The sequence below is a fragment of the Pongo abelii genome, chromosome 21, assembly GCF_028885655.2.
Source record: "Pongo abelii isolate AG06213 chromosome 21, NHGRI_mPonAbe1-v2.0_pri, whole genome shotgun sequence".
Taxonomy (NCBI): Eukaryota; Metazoa; Chordata; class Mammalia; order Primates; family Hominidae; genus Pongo; species Pongo abelii.
In genome coordinates this window covers 53,837,585-53,857,629 of record NC_072006.2, presented here as the reverse complement: position 1 = coordinate 53,857,629, position 20,045 = coordinate 53,837,585, and the positions used below count along the sequence as shown (strand labels likewise).

Here is a 20,045-nt window from a genome sequence, read left to right as displayed (position 1 = left end):
TTTTTAGGAACTCCCTTGATAAAACACATTTGCGGACCGAATACAGTGTGTGGGCTGCACCTTTACAACTTCTGCCACTGCTGTGCAGGTGAGGGACAGAGCAGGGACCACGCAGGCCTCTTTCGGCCCCCACCCACCCTCATTCCTGCTTCCATTCTCTCTTCATCTGGGAAAACCCCTCCCCTGAGAGATCCTGGTCTCTGGTCTTTGTCTGCACAGGGACCCAGGAGCTCAAGGGGAGGGTGAGAGGGTGAGGCCCCCGGGCTTTGGTTGCATCTCTCTGTTGTGACTCTCTGCTGAGGCCCCAGCCGTACTCACCTTGAGGACAAAATGAAAACCTGCAGTTTCCCTCCCAAGACTGAGGTCAGCAGGCTGGGCTGGGGCTGGACTCCTGGGGCAGCCAAAGGGGGCTGGAGGTAACGGCGAATCCTCTGAGCGTGGTCCTGTGTGTGTGCGTGTGCATAAGTGTGCCTCAGTGAGAGCACATGCTAGCTCCCATGTCTTACCCTTTTTCACTCCTGACCAGGCCCTGACCTCCTTCTCGGGCCTCCCAGAGCCCCTCAGGTCAAGCACAACCTTCTCACTGCTGCAAATGCCCGCCCTGCGTGGCCATCCCTGACAGCCCCAGGCCCTCCCACACTCTGCCTCACACCTCCGCTCCAGTGCCTGCACCAGCCACAGCTGGCACCTCTCCCACCAGGCACGGTTGCACTCTCAGCTCTGGGCCTTTGCACAGGCTGTGCCTGTTGCCGAACACGTTCCTCTTCTGCTTCCCCCGATCATCCTGCAGATCTCAGCTCAGACCCTCCCTTCTCTAGGAAGTCTTCCCTGAATCCCTCCCTGGGAGCAGGCATCTCCTCCCCTTGTCTGTGCCCCTATCTCAGCACCGTCCCCTTGAGCTTTCTGCTGCAGCCTCATCAGCCTCCTTGCTGCTCCCCAGCACCAGGCTCCCTCCTGCCCCAGGACATCGCACCTGGTGCTTGCTTTGCTTCCGACCCCTCCCTCTGCTCTGCCCATGGCTGGCTCCTTCTCAGCCTTCAGGGGTCAGCTTAATGCCAGCCCCTCCCTCACCTGGCACCTGACACCACAGCCCCCGCCCTCCCCTCCTGCTACCCAGCTTTGTGTCTGACAGTGCCGCAGGGCACCAACTAGCACATTACTCGTTTTACTCATCCTCTCATCTGTTGTCTGTCTCCCTGTGCTGAGAGGTCAGCTCCTTGAGGACAGGGATTTTTGTTTTTTTCACTGCTGACTGTTCAGTGCCCAGAATGGTCTTTAGCGCTCAGTAGGATTAGTAGGTGCTCACTGGGTGTATGAATGAAGCTTCTGTGAGTAGCTGTGGCCATGTGTGAGTGTCCCAGGAGGACTCCTGACCCTCTGTCTGCCTCCCCCAGAGCCGGCTACCTGACTCTTTACGGAATTGAGGCGCTGCCACGCACCCATCAAAGCCAGGCCCAGGACCGCGTCCACTCAGCTGATGTCTTCCACACCTTTCGCCAGCTCGACCGGCTGCTCCCCAAACTGGCCCGTGGCTCCCTGTCAGTGGGTAAGCACCATGGGGGCCCCAGTGGGTGGAGGGGAGGATGGAAAGACCCAGAGGAGGAGCCCAACTCAAGGTGGGGGACTACAGGCAACCCAGGCGGAAGGACATCCAACGCCCTGGGAGGAAGTAAGATCCCCGTCACTGGGGGTATGCAAGAGCGCAGTGGTGGGGAGCCAAGGCTTTGACCAGAGCTTGGATTCCTGGTGGAAATTCTGATTCAGCACATTTAGAGTGGGGCCTGAGAATCTGTGTGTGTGTGTGTGTGTGTTCCTTTTTTTGTTTTAAGGTTTGAGTTGCTTTAAAAGTTTTTACAAGTAGTTCGTGCTGATTATAAAAAATTCAAGCCATATAGAATAATTTACAGGGAAGAATAAAAGAGTGCTCCACTTTCTCCCCAGCCTCAGCCCACCACTTCCCTCTACAGAGGCAACTACCATTACTAGCTTGGAGTACATCCTGGGAGTGCTTTCTCTAAACAGACACACAGTTGTGTGTTATTTTTATTGTTTTCTTATTTTTCAAGCTTTTAACTTCTTGTTTTTTTCCTGAGGTATAATTTATATACAGGAAAGCACACACATCTAAATGCACTGAGAGGCCAGGTGCGGTGGCTCACACCTGTAATCCCAGCACTTTGGGAGGCTGAGGTGGGCAGATCACTTGAGGTCAGGAGTTCGTGATCAGCCTGGTCAACATGGTGAAACCCCATCTCTACTAAAAATACAAAAATTAGCCAGGCATGGTGGCGGGTGCCTGCATTCCCAGCTACTTGGGAAGCTGAGGAAGGAGAATAGCTTGGACCTGGGAGTTGGAGGTTGCAGTGAGCTACGATCACGCCACTGCACTCCAGCCTGAGTGACAGAGCCAGACTCTGTCTCAAATAAATAAATAAATGCACTGAGAAGTAGATCTAAACATTTTATGCTCTTTCCCAGCCAGTATTCACCCCCCGAGGTAGCCACTGTACTGGTTTCTTTTACCCCCAATTAGTTTTGCCTGTTCTTCAACTTCCTAGAAATGGAATCACACAGTATATGCCCTTTTATGCCTGGCTTCTTTCACTCAACTTAATGTTGGGAGATTCATCCAGGTTGTTGTGTGGATCAATAGTCCAGTTTTTATTTATTTTTTGTTTTTTGTCTTAAAAACAATTTTTTTGAGATGGGGTCTTGCTATGTTACCTATCCTGGGCTCAAGCAATCCTCCTGCCTTGGCCTCCCAAAGTGCTGAGATTATGGGAGTGAGCCAGCATGCCTTTTTTTCTTTTTTTCTGAACCAGGGTCTCACTCTGTCACCCAGGCTGGAGTCCAGTGGTGCAATCTCAGCTCACTGCAGCCTCAATCTCCTGGGATCAAGTGATCCTTCCACTTCAGCTTCTTGAGTAGCTGGGACTACAGGCATGTGCCACTAGACCTGGCTAATTTTTTAATTTTTTTGTAGAGATGAGGTCTCACTATGTTTCCCAGACTGGTCTCCAACTCCTGGGCTCAAGCAATCCTCCCACCTTGGTCTCCCAAAGTGTTGGGATTACAGACATGAGCCACTGTGCCTGGCCAACAGCTTGTTCTTTTTATTGCTGTGTAGTATTTCATTAAAGAAATATACCACAATTTGTTTATCCATTCCTGGTTGATAGACATTTGAGTAGTCTCCAGTTTGGAGCTGTTAGGAAGAGGTTGTTGTGAACATTCTTGTACATGTCTTTCCGTGCACAAGTGCATTTCTCTTAGCTGTTGGCCTGGTTTTTGTTTTGTTTTGTTTTTTGAGACAGAGTCTTGCCCTGTTGCCCAGGCTGGAATGCAGTGGCACAATCTTGGCTCACTGCAACCTCTGCTTCCCAGGGTCAAGCAACTCTTCTGCCTCAGCCTCCTGAGTAGCTGGGATTACAGGCACGCACCACCACGCCTGGCTATTTTTTGTATTTTTAGTAGAGATGGCATTTCACCATCTTGGCCAGGCTGGTCTTAAACTCCTGACCTCAAGAGATCTGCCTGCCTCGGCCTCCCAAAGTGTTGGGATTACAGGCATGAGCCACCACGCCCTGCCTGGCCTGTACTTTTATAACTTAGATATATCACACTAGAAGAATTGTTCTACCGCTTACAGCTTTCACTCAACTCCCTGTCTACAGTATTTCCACATCGATTTGTAAAAATCTACCTCATCTGTTTTTGTGGCTGCAGAGCGTACTCAGTGTTGATAGGGTGTCCTGGCTGATTCCGTGTGCAGGGGCCGTAGGAACCACTGGGCGGCGCCATTCCCTGGGCCATGTGCCCCCAACTTCCCTGATGAGCAGAATCCTCTCAGGCTCTTCTTCATAACATAGGTCCCTCAGCCCCATCCAGGTCCATAGGAATCCAGATCTCCAGGGGACAGCCTGGAAAACCGCATGTCTGACAAGTGTCCTGAGAAGGTTGGGAAGTGCTGTGTGTGCTGGGCTCAGAGACTTGCAGCAGAGGCCTGGATTCGAATTCCTGCGCTGCTGCTTCCTTGCTGGTGACTCGGAGCAAGTTACTTCTACTTGCCCCAGTTCCTTTCTCTGGAGGGACTGTGGAGGGGAGTGGCTAAGACAGAGTCTGGGCTCTGAGGGCTTGAAGAGCTTTACCAGCTCCCCCTCCCTGCATCTGTGTGTTCTCTCTGTGCCTCAGCGATCTCATCTGTAAAATGCGGGGAACGGCAGGATCTTCCTAGAGGGCAGCTGTTAGAATTGGCTGAGGTAACAAGAAAAAGCACTGTGGCCGGGTGTGGTGGCTCATGCCTGTAATCCCAGCACTTTGGGAGGCCGTGGCGGGTGGATCACCTGAGGTCAGGAGTTCAAGACCAGCCTGGCCAACAAGGCGAAAGCCTGTCTGTACTAAAAATACAAAAAAATTAGCCGGGCGTGGTGGCGGGCACCTGTAATCTCAGCTACCCGGGAAGCTGAGGTGAGAGAATTGCTAGAACCCTGCGGGCGGAGGTTGCACTGAGCCGAGATTGTGCCACTGCACTCCAGCCTGGGCGACAGAGCGAGACTCTGTCAAAAAAAAAGAAAAGAAAAACAAAAAGCACTGTTTGCTGAGCACTTACGATGTGCTAGATACAAGGTTAAGCATTGTCATAGTCAATGCTCAAACACTTCATCGCCCATTTCCTTTTGCTTATATATTTTTAAGAGTCAAACTTTAACACATTATCGATTTTGTTTACATTATGAGAGAAACATAATCTTGTGGTTAAGAATTCAGAGTTACAGGTTGTCTAAAATATAATACCCCTTCTTCCAAGCCCAGCTTCCTGTGAAACCAATGTTAGCATGATGGTATTACCCCTTCACGGTATTTTGTATGTTTTCACAGCTAGAGACGAATATGCACATCTACAGTGTCTCTGTGTTTACAAAGAAAAATTGTATCTGTTATTTGCAACGTGTTTTTAACTTAACAATATAGCTGTACATTCTTCTCTGTTGATATAAACATATTTTAGAAATATTAGCTGATGCAATTAAACAAGAGAAACCAATTATAGACATCAGAATGGGTAAAGAAGAAGTAAAACTATTCCTATTTGCAGATGATCTGATATTGTACCTGGAGAACCCCAGAAAATCAATAATAAAACAAACTCCAGCAACAAATGAATCCAGCAAAGTAGAAGGATATGAAGTTAACATTAAAAATACAAGACATCTGGCCGAGCACGGTGGCTCATGCCTGTAATCCCAGCACTTTGGGAAGCCAAAACAGGTAGATCACTTGAGGTCAGGAGTTTGCGACCAGCCTGGCCAACATGGTGAAACCCCATCTCTACCAAAAATACAAAAAATTAGCTGGGCATGCTGGCGTGCGTCTGTAATCCCAGCTACTTGGGAGGCTGAGGTGGGAGGATCACTTGAGCCTGGCAGATGGAGGTTACAGTGAGTCAAGATCCGCCACTGCACTCCAGCCTGGGCAACAGAGTGAGACTCCGTCTCAAAACAAAAACAAAAACAAAAAACCAAGACTTTTTTTAGCCCTCACATGGCTGTTTCAGTAGTTAGCCATTTCCCTCTGATAGATGTCAATATTCTGTCTTTCTTTCTTTTTGCTTTTATACCATTTCATTGTACTTGTATCTGTTCTACCATCTGGTTATTTCATTTCTCTCTGCCCATTTCTTAGAAATGGTTTTGCCAGGTCAAAGGCCCTATACATTACAATTTTTATCTCTTTCTGCCACATCATTTCCAAAACGAGAGAGCAATTCATCCGTCTACCTAAACGGAAGAAATCTGCTCCACCAGATGCCATCAGTCTTTCCATTTGTTTGCTAATCTAATGGGCAGAGGTGGGTAACTTATTATTTTAGTTTGCATGTTAACACAACCTTGCCAACATGCAGTTATCAGCCTTTAAATAATTGCCAATCTGATGGAAAAAAGGACATCTGGCTGTATGTGGCATATCCCTGACTACTGTGATGAAACATCTGTGTGTGCGTGTGTGTGTGTGTGTGTGTGTGTGTGTGTGTGTTGTTGTTGTTGCTGTTGTTGTTTTGAAACAAGGTCTTGCTCTGTCGCCCAGACTGGAGTGCAGTGGCGAGATCTCGGCTCGCTGCAACCTTGACCTCCTAGGCTCAAGCGATCCTCCCAACTCAGCCTCCCAAGTAGCTGGGACTACAGGCACGTGCCACTGCGCCTGGCTAATTTTTGTATTTTTTTGTGTTTCAGTAGCCATTTGCATTTCCTCTTTATGAGCCGGCTGTTTGTGTCCTTTATTATCTTTTTAGAGGAACTCACTTGATCTTATTGAATCTTGCCATCCATGCTGGAAGGTTGTTATTAACATACCCATGTTGCAGATAAGAAAACTGAGGCTCAAAGAGGTGAGATCGTTTGTCATAGATATGCAGCTGGTAGGTAGAAACTTGGTCTGTCTGGCTGCAAAATCCTGTGCATAAAGCACCTGCCACATCCTAGCACTGACTGCTTCCCCAGGAAAAATCGGGTTTCTCCATTACCGTTTCCTCCATACAGATTCTGGTTAGTCGCAGAGGAACTCCCCACATCACTCTGGGAGCAGCCCTGGGCTGGCTATAGGAAGGATGCATTTCTCAATATGAGCAGCAGGTGGCAATGTGGGATGGCAATTTCTCATCTTAATTGGGACCAGAGGCATGTGGGCAAAGCAGCCCCCGAACCTTACTGTGGGGTGCTTGAAGCATTGCAGCCTCTTTTGGCAGAACCTGCTGAAACATAAAATAAAATGCACATTCTTTTGATCCTGTACTTCCACTTCTAGCAATTTATCCTACAGAAATGCTTGCACATGTCTACAGATACACAAACATATTGTCACATTGCTTATAATTGCAAATGCTAGAAACAATTTAAAGTCTGTCAGTAAGGGCTGATTAAATAAATTATGCATTTATCTAAAGGCCATCTATGCATCTAAAACAGAGTGGGACATACTGGTAGTGAATGAAATCTACTGTTACAAAAAAGAGCAAGCTGCAGGCAGAGCATATACTATGTCACTATATATACACATATATATATGTTTTTGTTTTTGTTTTTGAGACGGAGTCTTGCTCTGTTGCCCAGGTTGGAGTGCAGTGGCACAATCTCAGCTCACTGCAACCTCTGCCTCCCAGGTTCAAGCAATTCTCCTGCCTCAGCCTCCCTAGTATCTGGGATTACAGGCATGTACCACCACATCGGGATAATGTTTTTGTACTTTTTTAGTAGAGCTGGGGTTTCATCATGTTGGCCAGGCTGGTCTCGAACTCCTGACCTCAAGTGATCTGCCTGCTTCAGCCTCCCAAAGTGCTAGGATTACAGATGTGAGCCACCACACCCGGCCATTTTTTAAAATGTGAGAGTGTGTATAGATTTTTGCCTTTGGGAAGGCTGAGAAGGGGTGGAGAGAAAATCATTTTTTACAATATGTGGGTTTGAACTCTTAGATTCTTTATTTTTCTTCTTATTTTTTTCTGTATGCATATATTATTCTTCCTTCACTTTTTAAAGCATAAATATATTTTAAAAGAAAGTTAATCCTTTGAGGACCCTTAGACCATTGAGTCTGGTGTTTCTCATACAGTAGGGAGTTGGGGCAGAGGACAGTTAAACAGACCCCCTAGCTAAGCATAGTGCTTCTGTCTGGAACATTTATTTTACTGAATTATTTTGGGGGGCTGTTTATTTGAACATTGTTTTGGAGAAAAAGGCATTCTTATATCAAAGAATCACAGAGTCTGATGCAAAACTCTGATGCATTTCAAAGGTAAAACAAAACTTTAAAGACATGTCTCTTCTGGAGGCCTCTCTGTACTATGCCCCCAAATCTAGAGGGCCTAGAGGGGTTTCCCAGAAAAAACTTGAGAAGTACTCAAGTCTGGGTCCTCATTTTTTGGATGAGGAGACTGAGGTCCAGAGATGGGCAGGGGCTCAGCCGAGGCTACATAGCATGGGGACTCTGGGATTTAAACCAGATACACCAATCTGGTTTAAATTGGTGGGCTGCCAATCACCGTGGGCCTGGCAGCCCTGATTCATGGCATCGAGTCATTGCACCAATAAGAAATACCTCGTAATAATGGAGAGAATGTAGCAAGTAGCATTTTACAAACTTCTACCGATACCAAGTGTGTTCTGTGTGTGATCTTTCTGAATCCTCTTAACCATTCTATGAGCTAGATGGTCCCCATTTTACACGTGGGGGAAACTGAGGCTCAGAGATGCAAAGTGACTTGGCCGAGGTCATCTTGCTAGAAAGAGAAGAGCTGGGATTTCAACACTCTCTGTCTTCAAACTTTGTGCTCTGTATTTCACAATTTATTATTATTTCTTAATTAAAGAAGCAATTCATGAACATGTTCTCCTTGGGCTAATAATTTGCTAACATTCAGTAAGATTTGTTATTTAATAACATAGCTGTTTATTAGGTCTGTGTCAGGCATCTCTGTGCTTTAGATGTTAACGCATTCGATCTGTTTATAACCCTCTGTGGTGGATACTTTTATTATACCAATTTACAGGCAAGAAAACTGAGATGCTGAGATGTGAGGTGACTTGTTCAAGGTCAGGCACTCTGCTACAGCACTGGGCCTCTTAACTGGGCTCCCCTGACTTTTGTTTAAAAAAAAGTCAAATATTACAAAAAGGAAAATTCTCTTTTGACCACATTCCCTCTAAATCTATACCCAGGTAACTATTGCTATCAGTTTGGTGTTGTCCTTCTAGAACAGTGCTGTACATAGACAAATAATGGGAATCACATTTGTAATTTAAAATTTTCTATTAGACACACTAAAAAAGAAAAATAGAAGTGAAATCAATTTTAATAATACATTTTATTTAAACCAATACATCTAAAATATTATTAGCATTTCAGCATGTAACCAATGTTAAAAATTATTGATAAGATATTTTACATTTTGTTTCTCATGCTGACTCTGGAATCCAGTGTCTCTCCTACCCTATATTAAACGTGGCTGCATTCGAGCCAGCCCCATTTCAAATGCTCCATAACTCCCTGGGGCTTGCGGCTACTCTGTTGCCCAGAACAACACTTGGCCTTTATGCACACATTGAAATACAGCACGAGGCTGCGCACAGTGGCTCACACCTGTAATCCAGCACTTTGGGAGGCCAAGGCAGGAGAATCATTTTCGTTCAGGAGTTTGAGGCCAGCCTGGGCAATATAGAGAGATCTTCTCTCTACAAAATATAATAATAATAATAATAATAATAATAAGCCAGTTGTGGTGGCTCACACCTGTAGTCTCAACTACTCAGGAAGCTGAGGTGGGAGGATCACTTGAGCCCAGGAGGTTGAGGCTGCAGTGAACCAGACTACACCACTGCACTCCAGCCTGAGTGACAGAGCAAGACCTTGTCTCAAAAGAAAAAAAACAACAAAATAGCAAATTGTACCGGAATCCCAAGTAGACAGCAAGCCTCTGTTTTCCAAGTGGGAAGATTTTTTAAAATTTTGTCTTTATTGATTTTTTGGGCAACCTAAATATTGAAATAATTAGGAATGGAAGTAAATAGTTGCGTTTCTCCTTATCCCTTTTGTTGAACATCTGTAGTGAATTGTATAAATGTGCTGTAACCATTTTGAACATTTGCTTTCTTCCCACGACCACATTTCAGGAGGGGGCTTTATGCAGACTCCCCCTTTAACAGCACAGCTTTGCTCATCTGCAGCGCCCCAGGTTGAGCCACCAAGCTCAGTTTTCCAGAATCTTCTCTTCCTCACTCCCATATGCACTGAACTCCTTGAATCTCTACAGTATATGATGTTTCACTGGAAATTATTTTTGGGGGGTTTCCCAGATTTTCTATTATTTTATTTTAAAAATTATTTCATGTGGTTTAAACATTAAAAATATAAAGTAGATTACAAACCACATACCCAATATGGGGTTAACATCCAAAATATATAAGGAACTCATACAGCTCAATACCAAAAAATCCAAATAACAGCTGGGAGTGGTGGCTCACACCTGTAATCCCAACACTTTGGGAGGCCAAGGCGGGCAGATCACGAAGTCAAGAGATCGAGACCATCCTGGCCAACATGGTGAAACCCTGTCTCTACTAAAAAATACAAAAATTAGCTGGGCGTGGTGGTGCGCACCTGTAGTCCCAGCTACTCGGGAGGCTGAGGCAGAAGAATTGCTTTAACCCAGGAGGTGGAAGTTGCAGTGAGCCGAGATTGCGTCACCGCACTCCAGCCTGGTGACAGAGCAAGACTCCACCTCAAAAAAAAAAAAAAAAAAAAAAAAAAATCCAAATAACCTGACTGCAAAATGGACAAAGGACCAGAATAGGCATTTTTCCCAAAAAGACATACAAATGGCAACAGGTATGAAAAGGTGTTCAACATTGCTATTCATCGGGGAAATGCAAATCAAAATCACAAAGAGATACCACCACACACCCATTAGAAATGTCAAAAGATGACAAATGTTGGCAAGGATGTGAGAAAAGAGAACTCTTTGACACTGTTGGTGGGAATTTAAATTGGTATAGCCATCATGGAGAACAGTATGGAGGTTCCTAAAAAATCAAAAATAGAGCTACCACATGATCCAGCAATCCCTCTTCTAGGTATATATTCGAAGGAAATGAAATCACTATTTTGAAGAGATATCTGCACCTCCACTTCTTTGCAGCGTTATTCACAACAGCTGAGACATGGAAACAAACTAAGTGTCCATCAGTGGATGAACAGATACAGAGACAGTGGTACAATGGCCCCCCCTTAACCTCAGGGGATATGTTCCAAGACCCCCAGTGGATGCCAGGAACCATGGGTGGTACTGAACCCTGTATATACTGTTTTGTCTTATACATACATAACTATGACAGAGTTTAATTTTTTTTTTTTTTTTGAGATGGAGTTTCGCTCTTGTCTCCCAGGCTGGAGTGCAATGGTGCAATCTTGGCTCACCACAACCTCCGCCTCCCAGGTTCAAGTGATTCTCCTGCCTCAGCCTCCTGAGTAGCTGGGATTACAGGCATGCACCATCACACCTGGCTAATTTTGTATTTTTAGTAGAGATGGGATTTCTCTGTGTTGGTCAGACTGGCCTCGAACTCCCAACCTCAGGTGATCCACCCATGTCGGTCTTCCAAAGTGCTGGGATTACAGGCGTGAGCCACCATGCCTGGCCTGATAAAGTTTAATTTATAAATGAGGCACAGTAAGAGATTAACAACATAATAAAATGAAACCAATTATAACAATATACTGTAATAAAAACAAAATAAGGGTTACTTGAACACAAGTACTACCATACCATGACAGTTGATGTGATAACCGAGACGGTGGCTCCTAAGTGACTAATGGGCAGGTGTGGTCTACAGCGTGGATACACCGGACAGAGGGATGATTCACGTCCCAGGCAAGATGGAGCAGGATGGCACAAGAGTTCATCATGCTACTCAGAATGGCATGCGATTTCAAACTTAGGGATTGTTTATGTCTGGAGTTTTTCATTTAATATTCTTGGACCATGGTTGACCATGGGTGACGGAAACCTTGGAAAGGGAAACTGTGGATAAGACAGGACTGCTGTGTATGTAATTCCACGAAAGAATGTTATTCAGCCATAAAAAGGGAGAAATCCTGCCATCTGTAACAATATAGATGAACTTGGAAGACAATATTGTAAGTGAAATAAGCCAGACACAGAAAATCAAATACTGCATTATGTCATTTATATGTGGGAGCTAAAAAAGTTGAATTCAGAGGAACAGTAGAACAGTGGTTACCAGGGCTCAGGAGGTGAGGAAATGGGGGCGTGTTGGTTGAGGGTATAAACTTTGAGTTATAAGATGAATAAGTTCTGGAGACTTAATATACAAGTATACAATGTATTGTATACTTGAAATTTGCTAAGAGAGTGGATCTTAAGTGTTCTCACCATGCATGCACGTGTGAGCGTGCACCTATGTAAGGTGACGGATATACTAATTAGCTTGATTGTAGCAATCATTTCACACCATATATGTGTATCAAAACATCATGTTGTACAACTTAAATAAGAATTTTCCTTAGTCAATTATACCTCAGTAAGGCTGGAAAAAAATTAAGTAATAACAGTGGTAAGTCTCCTTCCTTTTCTTGTCACACCCCCTTCCACCAATTCCCACTGCTCATAATTGATTAGTTTTATTAGTTTCGAATGGATCCTTCTAGAGTTCCTTCACACAAGTGCAAGTGAGTGTGACTATATTCTTATTTTTCTTTTTTTCCACAAATGCATACTAAACATGTGGTTGCTGGCACTTTGCTTTATGCTAACAATATGTCACAGCAATAGATAACTCTTGGGTAAGGTTTAGTGTGTCCTCTACACTGCTCTAAGGGATATACAAATGTAAACTGATTTGATCCGTGATCCAACCACTGCTATATATATTTTTTTTTTGTTTTTTTGAGACAGAGTCTTGCTTGCTCTGTTGTCCAGCCTGGGGTGCAGTGGTGCAATCTCCACTCACTGCAACCTCTGCCTCCTGGGTTCAAGTGATTCTCCTGCCCCAGCCTCCTGAGTAGCTGGGACTACAGGTGCCCACCACCATGCTTGGCTAATTTTTGTATTTTTGTATTTTTGTTAGAGATGGGGTTTCACCATGTTGGCCAGGCTGGTCTCGAACTCCTGACCTCAGGTGATCTGCCCGTCTCGGCCTCCCCAAGTGCTGGGATTATAGGCGTGAGCCACTGCACCCAGCCCACTGCTATATTTTTATCCTGTGTTTTTTGCCAGGCAGGACAGAGCAGGATGGCACAAGATTTCAACACACTACTCAGAACAGCATGTAATTTAAAACTTATGACGGTTTATGTCCGGAATTTTTCATTTAATATTTTTGGACCGTGGTTGACCATGGATAACTGAAACCTTGGAATTCAAATTCTTTTGTATTTTGAGTATCACTCTGTCACCCAGGGTGGAGTGCAGTGGCTCCATCTCAGCTCACTGCAACCTCCACCTCCCGGGTTCAAGTGATTCTGCTGCCTCAGCCTCCCAAGTAACTGGGATTACAGGTGCCTGCCACCATGCCCGGCTTATCCTTTTTTGTATTTTTAGTAGAGACAGGGTTTCACCATGTTGGTCAGGCTGGCTTCAAACTCCTGAACTCAAGTGATCTGCCCACCTTGGCCTCCCAAAGTGTTGGGATTACAGGCGTAAGCCACTGCACCCGGCGAGAATTCAAATTCTTTCTTATGCAACACTACATTTGACTCATTTTTGCCAAATGACCTTCGTATGCCTTTAAAAAAAATTGTGGTAAAATAATATATAACATAAAATATACTGTTTTAACCATTTTAATTGTACAATTCAGTGGCAGTAAATACATTCACCATGTTGTATAACCATGCCATTATCTATTTCCAGAAACTTTTCATGATTCTAAACAAAAGCTTTGTGCCCATTAAACAATAATTCCCCACCTGCCTTTCCTCCCAGCCCAACATATCTTCTATTCTACTTTCTGTCTCTGAATTTCCTCTTTTAGGAATCTCATATAAGTGGCATCATACAATATTTGTCCTTTTATGTCTGGCTTATTTCGCTTAGCATAATATTTTCAAGGTTCATCCATGTTGTAGTATATCTCAGAATTTCTATTTCTTTTTTTTTGGAGACAGAGTTTCTGTCCCCCAGGCTGGAGTGCAGTGTCGCCATCTTGGCTAGCTACAATCTCCGCCTCCTGGGTTCAAGCTATTCTTGTGCCTCAGCCTCCTGAGTAGCTGGGATTACAGGTACCCACCACCATGCCTGGCAAATTTTTTTTTTTTTTTGTATTTTAGTAGAGACAGGGTTTCACCATGTTGCCTAGGCTGGTTCTCTAACTCCTGAGCTCAGGAAATCTGCCCGCCTTGGCCTCCCAAGGTGCTAGGATTGCAGGCATGAGCCACCACGCCTGGCATATGTGTCAGAATTTCATTCCTTTTTAAGGCTGAATACATTGTGTGTATATACTGCGTTCTATTTATCCATTCACCTATCAACCAACATTTGGGTTGTTTCTGCCTTTTGGCTACTGTGAATAATGCTGCTATGAACATTGGTGCACAAGTGTCTGTTTGAGTCTCTGGTTTCAGTTCTTTGGGGTATATACCTAGAACTAGAATTACTGGATCATATGGTAATTCTTTAACTTTCTGAGGAACTGCTAAACTCTTTTTCACAGCAACTGCAGTATTTTACATTCCCACCAGCACTGCATAAGGGTTCCAATTTCTCCACGTCCTCACCATCACTTGTTTCCTGTGTTTTAAATAGTAGCCATCCTCATGGTTGTGAATGGTATCACATTGTGGTTTTGATATGCATTTTTCTAATGACTAATGGTGTTGAGCATCTTTTCATGTGTTTATCAGCCATTTGTATCTCTTCTTTGGAGAACTATCTATTCAAGTCCTTTGCCAATTTTCGAATCAGGTTGTTTGTTTTTTATTGTTGTTGAGTTGTAGGAGTTCTTTTGTATATTTTGGGTGCTAGACCCTTATCAGATATATTATTTACAAATATTTTCTCACTTTCTGTCAGCTGTCTTTTCATACTGCATTACCTTTTTTGCTTAATTATTCATTGATTGTGCAAATAATGAGTGCCTCCTATGTACTCAGAACTGCTCTAGGCACAGGGGAAAAGTGGAGAATGGTCCTGCCTTGCTTTTTAAAGTCATCTCTAAACACCGTGTTTACAGTGATATTCAAGATTGCAGTTGTGTGTTCAGACTTCAAAGAATGCCAGTTATTTCTAAAGCTGTGTTAAATTTCTTTGCCTCTTTTTTTAGCCATCCCATCAGATGATGCCTAGAAGTATCCAGAGTTGGCATCAACTGAGGTGGTTTCAACACTGCCTGCGCCCTGCAGGCCTAAACCTCTGGACACCCAGTTCCCACCCACGTGATTTTGACATGATCAATCTGGGGTTGGCACCTGGGCATCCAGAGATTTAAGAGCTCCCAGGTAATTCTTCAGAGAGCCTGAAAAGTGGAGAAACATAGGAAGATAATGTATTTCAGTTGAACACTTAAGCTCATTGCTTTACATTGAAATGTCACCCGAAATGGTGACATTCATTTCAATGTAAAACAATGAGCTCAAGTTGAAGTCTAAAAATTAAACATACTCAGCATATTATTTGAAAATGAAGCCAACATACTTTAAAAAAAAAACATAGCCTACATTTTCGACCCTTTCAAACGCCCTGTGAGGTGCAGGCAGGTTTAGAATCGCTGGTGGGGCGAGTCTTCCTGAAACACGCCTTGTGGTTCAGAAGAGTCAGTGAGGGAGTTTCCAATACTTTGAAACTTTGGAGCAATCCAAAATGACTCTCACTTTTCCAAGGGGTGATTTCGGAGAAAACCAAATTTTATATTTTATATTTTTGTTTTAAACTTTATATTTGTGCATATAAATAGCATTACCTTGGAGCTTTAAAACAATGTATATTAAGTCTCATGTGTGGTTCATGAAAATATTAAAAAAAAAATAGAAAAGAAAACAATATCTAAATAGCGTCATTCTTCAGTGCCCAGCTTTATCCCCTTACCAGTCTGCCCTTGGGAACTCTCTGTGTCTGTATGTAAAATGTACTAATTCATTTTCACTGCTGTACGGTTTTTCCAGAACATAAACACACCATTGTCTGCTTAATGGTGATTGCACGCTAGTGATCTGTGGGCCAAAGTTGACCTTCAGAGATGCTTCTGTGATCTGCACAGTGATTAAAAACTTTTTACTTGGATGCTAACCTTAAAAAACATCAGAAGGTTATACATAATTGTCTGGATTAGCAGCTTCCTTTGAAAGCACAGGCCCTCTGGCCACACTGGGGTGTTTCTCTCTCCTGCTGAGGGCTGGTCAGTGGGCTAAGTGCCATGACCCCTTTCTGGCCCCCTCTCTCTTTTACTTGGCCTGCCTTCTCTGGAGTGAGTTGAGTTTGAGACTCCAGCCCAATCTGCCAGTTAGGTTGTTGCCGATGTCTTTCTGTGATTGCTGCTGTGCTGAGCCTGCTCACAGTGGCCTCCTCCCCATGCACATGGGCTGGCATTGCTCTGGGGTTGGGCCCTGGGGAGGGAGAATACTGCTCAGTGTTCAGTGTTGCTTCTCCTGCTCTGGAAAGAAAAACCATTTATTTAATGCATGATATAGTTTGGCTGTGTCCCCACCCAAATCTCATCTTGAACTGTAGCTCCCATAATTCTCATGTGTTGTGGGAGGGACCCAGTGGGAGATAATTGAATCATGGGGGTGGTTTCCCCCATACTGCTCTCCTTGTCGTGAATAAGTCTCATGAGATCTGATGATTTTATAAGTGGTTTCTCCTTTTGCTTGGCTTTCATTTTCTCTTGCTTGCCGCCATGTAAGATGTGCCTTTCACCTTCCACCATGATTATGAGGCCTCCCCAGCCACGTGGAATTGTGAGTCCATTAAACCTCTTTTTTTAAATAAATAAATAAATAAATAAATAAATAAATTACCCAGTCTTGAGTATGTCTTTGTCAGCAGCATGAAAACAGACTAATACAATGCATATTTATTGAGCACCTGCTACGGGCCAGGTGCTGGGGACATAGAGGAGATTGAAATAGACCAGGCTCCCACCTGCAGGAGGCAAGACCCCTTGCTGCTTTTTACTGGGGGTAAGACAGATAATAAGCAATTTGGTATTGAAAGGGCTTCCTGCTGTGGGCCTGTCCTGCAGCTTCTTTCCCACAGGAACTCCCCACCCTCAACGAGTGACATTCAGAAGACCCTTGGCCTCATGGGAGGTCATGCCTGGCCAGCCCTGGGTGTGGGATGGTGAATCTGTGACCCCTACTCTCTGTGCTCTGTCCCTGCAGGGGACAAGGACCACATGTGCAGTGTCAAAAGTCGCCTGTGGAAGCTGCTGTCCCCAGCCAGGCTGGCCACGAGGGCCCACCGGAGCAAATGGCTGGAGAGTTACCTGCTGCACCTGGAGGAGATGGGTGTGTCAGAGGAGATGCAGGCACGGGCCCTGGTGCTGCAGCTGTGGGCCACACAGGTGGGTGTGAATGTGCAAGTGGGTGTGTGCAGGTGTGCATGTGTGGTTGCGATATGAACGCATGTGTGTGTGCGTGTCTCTGCACATGTGCAGGTGTGCATGTGACTATGCCTGTGTGTGCATGTGTATGTAGGTGTGCATTTGTGAGTGCGTGCTGATGTGAGTGTGGGTGTGTGCACACGTACCCACTGCCCAAACCAGTTCCCTGACTTCCTTTACTGTCAAACAGCATCACGAACAGAATCATTCATTCAGTATTCTTTTCTTTTTTTTTCTTTTGAGACAGAGTCTCGCTCTGTTGCCCAGGCTGGAGTGCAGTGGCTCGATCTCGGCTCACTGCAACCTCCGCCTCCCAGGTTCAAGTGATTCTCATGCCTCAGCCTCCTGAGTAGCTGGGACCACAGTTGCCTGCCACCATGCCTGGCTAATTTTTGTATTTTTAGTAGAAATGGGGTTTCACTATGTTGGCCAGGCTGATCTCAAACTCTTGACCTCAAGTGATCTGCCTGCCTCGGCCTCTGGAAGTGCTGGGATTACAGGTGTGAGCCACCATGCCCAGCTTCTTTTTGTTTTTGTTTTTGTTGTTTTTTTTTTTAATTTGGAAAAGTGTTAAATTTATAGAAAAGTTTAATAAATAGTTTAATGAACTCCTATATATGCCTCCCCTTGATTCTCCAGTTTTAAACATTTTACCAACTTTGCTTTCTCTCAATCTGTCTCTTTCTCTCTTATGCTCTCTTTTCCCCACTGGGATTATTTTATTGAAATAATTTGTGAATAAGTTGCAGATATCATGCTTTTTTATCCCTAATTGCTTGAGTGTAAGCAAGAACATCTCCTGCATGACCACAGTACAATAACCAATTTCAGGATAATGAGCCCAAATACATGATCATTATCTAATAAACAATCTGTATTCCAGTTTGCCAGTTGTCTCAATAATGTCCTTTTTGGTTCATCTTGGTCCAGCATCCAATCCAGAATCACACGTTGCATTTAGTCATTCTGACTCTTCAGTTTTCTTTTCTTTCCTTTTTTTTTTTTTTTTGAGATGGAGTCTCGCTCTGTCGCCAGGCTGGAGTGCAGTGGCATGATCTCGGCTCACGGCAACCTCTGCCTCCTGAGTTCAAGCGATTCTCCTGCCTCAGCCTCCTGAATAGCTGGGACTACAGGCGCACGCCACCACATCCAGCTAATTTTTTGTATTTTTAGTAGAGATGGGATTTCACCATGTTGGCCAGGATGGTCTTGATCTTTTAACTTCGTGATCCGCCCGCCTCAGCCTCCCAAGGTGCTGGGATTACAGGCATGAGCCACTGCACCTGACCTGTTTTCTTTAATCTGGCACAGTTTCTGTGTATTTCATAGTTTCTCATAACCTTTACATTTTTTGAAGTGTGCAGACCAGTTATTTTGAAGAATTGTTTAGAAGTTCCATTGAGACGCTGGGCATGGTAGTGTGCACCTGTAGTCCCAGTTACTCGGGAGGGTGAGGCAAGAGGATCGCTTGAGCCCAGGAGTTCGAGACCAGCCTGGGCAACATAGTGAGATCCCACCTCTTAAAAAAATCCATTGAGTACTTACCATAGACCTCAAAGATTCTGTGTTGTGTTGATTACCATTTGGGGGTCAGGGGGACAGGGGGCAGAGAGTCAGGGAAACATATACAAGGCAATTTTAGATGATGATATGTAGAGTATGAAACAGGGCTGTGAATAGAGAGACTTTCGGGTCTGCTCTAGCTGGGGTTTCAGGGAGGCCTCCCTGAGATATTTGAGAAGAGCCCTGGGTGATAAGAAAGCTAGATTCAGAGACTTGGAGAAGGTGTGGGGATAGAAGTTTCCAAATAAGGGAAACAGCAAGTGCAAAGGCCCTGGGGTTGGATCATGCAGAGTAGAGTTGGATCACACAGCTGAAGCAGAGTGAGGGAGGGGGCGTGAGACTGAGGGAAGAGATCACTGAGGGCCTTGTGGGTCCTCATAAATGAGGACTTGGGATTTTTCTCTGGGTGAGATGGGGGCCTAGGAGAGTTCTGAGCAGAGGAGGGACAGGATCTTGGGGGCAAAAGCAAAAATAGGGCAACAAGGAGGAAACTGTGGTGGCAGGGTCAGGTGGTGGCCATGGAGGTGATGAGGATGTGGATAGATTTTGGAAATTTCAGGAAGACAGAGCCAGTGGACTTGATCATGGACCAGGTATTGGAGTGAGAGAAAGAGGGCAGCCTTCGATGCTGCACGGCTCCAGGCCTGGTTCCTGCTCTCTCTCCTGATCCCCAAGCCCCATCTTTCTCTTGGCCCCACTTCGATAGTGACAGTTGCACAGGCTGACATTTCTGGGTAATTCCTCTCCCATCGACTTGCAGCTTATTTTTAGTTTCCTCAGAGCCATTAACTGTCCTTTGCAGGCAGAGACTGGCAAGGGGTGGGGGCAGAGATTAATCGGCAGTTGTCCCCCACGTCACTGCCTAATAACATATTTATGTGCAGAGATGACTTGGAGCTCCAAAGTGTCTCCAGAACCCTCGTGGAAATGACCTGTGTCAGCAAAACTGGATGCTGGCCGAGGGGTTTGAGTGGCAGACAGTCCAGGGAATAGCCTTTGGCAGGGCCAGGAGAGCTGGGCAGGAGCTGGGGACAAGATGTCCTCTGAGGTTGAGTCGTTGACAGCGTCCAGAATTCAGGCAGGTGGGAAAACTTTTCAAGGGCCTTTTGGGAGCAGAGCCAAGAGGGTACTTGGCCTAGGAGTTTCTGGCACAGGCTCTGTGACCTCCCAGCCTGGATTTGAATCCTGACTTTGACACTTCCTGGCAAGTCAGTCACTTAACCTCTGAGCACCTCGGTTTACTCATGTGTAAAATGGAGATGGTAGCACCCTCTTCAAGACGTGTTGTGAAGATGAAAGGAGGCAGGAATACATGTGCAGCTTTGTAACTGTGCCTTGCAGATAACAAGTGCTCAAGAAACATCTTCAACAAATATT

General features: G+C 44.9%; 1 protein-coding gene across 1 annotated transcript in view; it reads left to right on the top strand.

Annotated features, from left to right (window-relative positions):
• PTGIS (prostaglandin I2 synthase) overlaps nucleotides 1–20,045 on the top strand; it is a 66,731-nt gene that overhangs the window by 29,752 nt on the left and 16,934 nt on the right. Inside the window, exons 5-6 of the mRNA XM_024239185.3 lie at nucleotides 1,395–1,546; nucleotides 16,885–17,066. Of these exons, the coding sequence (XP_024094953.2) occupies nucleotides 1,395–1,546; nucleotides 16,885–17,066 (334 nt within the window). The remainder of the gene's footprint in view (nucleotides 1–1,394; nucleotides 1,547–16,884; nucleotides 17,067–20,045) is intronic.